Source organism: Gossypium arboreum, chromosome 2 (assembly GCF_025698485.1).
Source record: "Gossypium arboreum isolate Shixiya-1 chromosome 2, ASM2569848v2, whole genome shotgun sequence".
Lineage (NCBI taxonomy): Eukaryota > Viridiplantae > Streptophyta > Magnoliopsida > Malvales > Malvaceae > Gossypium > Gossypium arboreum.
The window spans coordinates 109,293,649-109,298,291 of NC_069071.1; the positions used below are offsets into that span (position 1 = coordinate 109,293,649).

A 4,643-nucleotide genomic window follows, 5' to 3' on the forward strand; every position below is an offset into this window, starting at 1 on the left:
GTTACTAGGTCTCAATGATCTTAAGTGGTCCCCTCATGGTGAGCGCGCATTTTTTAGGTCGATTGGAAGGCGCGAAGCTAGAGTCACCTGTAGGTATTTTTTGGGTTGTTCCGCATGTTTCCACATGTTCAAGCTAAAATAAAGGTATAACAATACTAAAAATAACTTTAAAATAATAAACACAAATAAAATAAAAACTAAAAAAAGTCAAAATTAAAAGAAAAAATTGAAATTAAAACCAAGCCCTAAAATCTGAAATAAGATTCAACTTTAATTTTTTTTTTATAAAAAATGAACCTATGAGAAATCAAAATAATCACAATATAAACTCTGAACTAGAGCTCGGCCCGAAGAAAAATGTATTACAACACTACTTGTAGGAAATAAAAAAGTAATGAATTTTTATTGCAAACAAACTAGCTATCAAAAGAGAGAATTACATTAACTTGTGTATGACAGTTATAACTAGTCATTGTTGTTCATAAGAGCTTGATGATGTGCATGAATCGTTTAACAAACATTCACATGTCCAAAGCTCATAAAGCGGCTCAACTCATATGATTGAAACTCATTTCTGTACTTTGTATTTTTTTTGTTAGAGTCATTTTGTTTTGATAGTCTTGTTTTTATGAGGAAGAACTGGGCTTTGTTGACATGCCTTGTAATTAGGCCAACCTTTTGACATGTAACTGACTAAGCTCTTTAACTTATCTTAGACGATAAGTTACCAGTTCCTAAACTTTCTGGAATAGAAGTTTCAACAACATCTTGAAAACTAAATGAAGGATCAAATGGACTGATGTTGAATTCTTGATTTTTTAAGAGGCTTTCACTAGTTTTCTGTTGTTGATCAATCATCATCTTAAGTTGCCTTCCTTGCTCTTCTATTCGAAGTTGTAGATTTCGTTGAATCTGACCATGAAAATGAAACAAAAGCTTAATTGTAAGGTTATGACACGAAGCCACCAAATAGTTTATAGGATTAAAGTGCAATTTCACTAGGTACTAACTTATAGTTTTATAAAAAAATTTTATAGCTAAACATGCAATTTTCTATTTTAAGGGGGTTAGGCCCACTGTTAGCCTCCTAGCGCCACCCCTGGTTATACAATGCTTAATCTTTGAACAAACATAGACCTAACTTGAATATAAAATCGACAAACAATATAAAATTTAACCAAGGTGGGAATGGGTTAACTCACTATTTAATCAGTATAAGTAAACACTACTTTAAGTTATGCTAGTTTGCTATCCCCACTTTGCTTTGGCTAAATATATAATCACTTACCAATTAAATTAAAAATACGTTTTTTTTGAATATCAAATTTTTTTATTAAATCAAATGACAAATGATTGTGGTAGTGAGGAGTGTTTTAGATCAAATTTTACATAATCCTCTATTATGTTTAAATTTAAGATTTAATATTTATACCTTAATTTTACATAATACCATTAGTTAATTGAAATAGTTGATACTCTTGATTACTCCAGTTAAAATGTTTAGGTCAAATTTTTCTTAAAAATACTCATTCCAACTTCATGCAAAAATATATATTATTTGTATTATAAATGTGTTTTTTACGAAAATCTACATCATCATTTAATTAGAATAATTAAGAATGTTAATTATTTTGATTAACTAATGCCATTGTAAAAGTATATGATCAAATTATGTAGAATTAAAATATAAAGACTAAATCTCAAATGTAAACATAGTAGCTATAATCTTATTAATATCTAATAATGACTAAATAAAAGGAGGAAAATGAGTTGTGCCTATAATTTTAGTAGTTGACTTGGATTTTTTAAAGCACTACAATGAGATTTGACCATATTCCTATAATGTATATAAAAGAAAAAGAATAAGGGCACACGTCAAATTATAAAGTAAAATTTTGATGGTTGAAATATGCTGTAAATCCCTATACCTTTTATACATTTGGAATTTAATCCCCTATTTTTATCTTCAAGAATTTAGTCGCTCTATTTTTTTGGATTTAAAAATTTAAGTCCAATTGTTACCATAGTTAAAATTCTTCTATTGACTTCACTAGTGTGACATTTTGAAATTAAGAAAATATTCACTTGGTAGTTATATAACAATAAAAATAATATTGAAAATAATTATATGAATTTTTAAGAAACACTCATTCAAACTTGCCATGATAAAATAATTTTTGTGATAATAATGTTCTTAAGAAAAATTGGCTTTGACATATTAATTGAAATAGTTAACAATATTAATTAATTACACTTGAGAGCTAAAATTGAAATTTTACTATTGTTAAAAGAATAAGGTAAGACAAAACAAAAAAAAAAAACATGAGAAGCTATGCCACCAAGACCCTTGGAGTATTAAAATATATATGATCATGTAATATTTTAATTAAAAGTTAAGGATATTAACTATTTGGATTAATTAATAATATTATAAAAAATATAGAAACCAAATTACGTTAAAAATATCAAATTTAAGCATAATAGAGGGACCAAAGTTGAAATTTAACCAAAAGAGATATAGTATAAAAATTGAGATAAAATAAAAAGAACAATTGCTATTACCTCTAATTGTTCATGAAGACGTCTTTGAACATCCAACTGAAGCTGCAATGCCTCTGTGAGGTGCAAACCACTGCCATATACATCACAATCTGTGATTAAATTGCAGCATCTAATAACATAATAGCACTACACTAAGAATAGAAGTTTACGTTTTGACATCAATCTGAGTTAAATCGTTTCTTTTCTCTGATTTTCCTGCAACAATAAAAGGATATGAACTTTTGGTCTTTGCAGAAGCATATATAATCAGTATGTATTTATGCAAATTATACCTTGAGCAGAGTCTGGCATGTATTTTGCAATTCGATATTTCTGTAAGAAAACCATAGGGAAACGTCTGATATTAGAATTTTAGCAAGAAGATCTTCATATCTTCACCAGCATAATATAATCAACACAACATCAAATACCTGCAAATGGCTTTTCACATGGAAGATGGTCAATCCTTCAGTATCCATTAGTTTCAGAATTGCCTTTGGAGTTGCTTCTGTTAGGTCCAAAGCAATAAATCATTTGAGAAAAAAAAAGTTGAAAATCATGGTGTTGCAGTATTGACTTACTCTCAGCACCCCCAAGGCGTTTAACACAGTCCACGAACTTGTCATGGAGATCTTGTGTCCACCTTATTCGAGTTTTACTAGTGAGCACCGTGCCGGTTGAACTAGGAGAAACCGAAAAGCTTCCGGAACTTGACTGCTTCTCTTGTAGAAAGAAACTTAGCTTTGCAGGCGAAGAACCACGTGAATTACAATAAGCCTGCAGAGGAAAACAGCTAAGAACAAACTTGTTTCATTTCACCTATGAGATTAACTAGAATTCATAGTAATGAAAAAGAAATTTACCCCTTGATCTTGATTTCCTCGGAAAGGAACTGAAAAGTGATTGGGAAGGGTGGCAGCATTGGTTCCAAGCAAGTTACTTAGATCATGTGAGGGATCTTCTGTGGTTGTGCAGGACTTATCCGAAGATTTCTGGTATTGATTGCAAAAAATCTGGGATTTCATTAGTGATTGGAGGGAAAAGTTGTCCCCGGAGGCATGGAATGAAGGAAGCTGAGAATTGCACAGCTTGTTGTATTGAGAACAAAAAGAAGTGGCAGCTCCTTGAGACGATGATCCGTACTGTGGAAACCCCATACATCTTTCAGTTGCATAAAAGGCAGCACCTGGTGTCTGGAAACCACCCATAATTGTACTGGAAGATGATGATTTTGGGTGATGCGAAACAGTTCCATCAACCATGGGAGTAGCCATGTTCCATGGCTGTTGAAAACCAACATATTCAAAATTGCAGTCCCTATTGAACCCAAGGTTCTGTCCTACATTTTCTTGGCAATCAAGCTTCTGAGTGTTCATTTACAAATCAAAAGTAATCAAAGATGGCACCAGCAAGTGAGTGTAGTATTGAATGAATTATAAGATGAAAAAGCCACGCAGAATACGCGCAAAAACCAAAGAAAAGGAGATGCAGATAAGATGAAGGAGAACCATGGCAGTGTGATGAAGAATTCAGATTTATGGTAGAAAAATTCTGATTTATATTCCTCAATGACTTGAAGTTTAAGATATGATGAATACAACAAAAAAATATATATAATATTTATTACTATATTTATTATTATACATTTAATGGATTGGAATGAACATTCATCTATTGCCAATTTGACACGACCGAAGCCATTACATTTATATATTCCAGATAATAATAAATTAAAATAAAGGTATTGTCCTTGTTTGAGAAAACTGATTCACAATATAAAATTTATGTTTCCAACTTTTCAATAATCAAAAGAAGAAATAAGACAAAAAAGCCAAGTCTATAAAACATCAAAACCAAAGGATTTATGGGGGTTTCCTCCTGGGCATCTTATAGCCTTCATAATTCAAAAAAGATACCAGCATAAATTCCAATTTTAGCAGAGACACCTCAACAAATATGTGTATAAATTAAATAGCATTATTCTTTTGTTTTATCATTTTTCCCATATCAAATGGGGTATCTGAAATTACCAGAGAAAAAGGGAAAGTTGATGGAGTACTATTATACCAATATATCTTAAAAGTGGGAGTGGATTCTCAACT

At 30.9% G+C, this 4,643-nt stretch overlaps 1 protein-coding gene across 2 annotated transcripts; it reads right to left on the reverse strand.

Moving 5' to 3' along the window:
• Positions 1-374: 374 nt before the first annotated feature.
• Positions 375-4,418, reverse strand: LOC108466561 (myb family transcription factor PHL5-like). Of its 2 annotated transcripts, none has more exons than XM_053025151.1 (7): positions 3,405-4,418; positions 3,123-3,318; positions 2,973-3,049; positions 2,835-2,874; positions 2,712-2,748; positions 2,563-2,632; positions 375-912 (listed from the first exon to the last, which is right to left on the reverse strand). In XM_053025151.1, exons 1-7 carry the CDS (start codon positions 3,915-3,917, stop codon positions 703-705), a joined length of 1,143 nt encoding a protein of 380 aa, XP_052881111.1. In that variant the 5' UTR covers positions 3,918-4,418; the 3' UTR covers positions 375-702. The 2 variants fall into 2 exon arrangements, with proteins under 2 accessions (XP_052881111.1, XP_017622420.1); XM_017766931.2 differs by having other exon boundaries at positions 2,712-2,757; positions 3,405-4,413.
• Positions 4,419-4,643: the final 225 nt, after the last annotated feature.

Coding starts and splice junctions, on each gene's coding strand:
- LOC108466561 (XM_017766931.2), bottom strand. CDS start 3,917: ATGAACACTCAGAAGCTTGATTGCCAAGAAAATGTAGGACAGAACCTT. Junction 3,050..3,122: donor ACGCCTTGGGGGTGCTGAGA/GTAAGTCAATAC, acceptor TGGACCTAACAG/AAGCAACTCCAAAGGCAATT. Junction 2,875..2,972: donor ATGTGAAAAGCCATTTGCAG/GTATTTGATGTT, acceptor GTTTTCTTACAG/AAATATCGAATTGCAAAATA.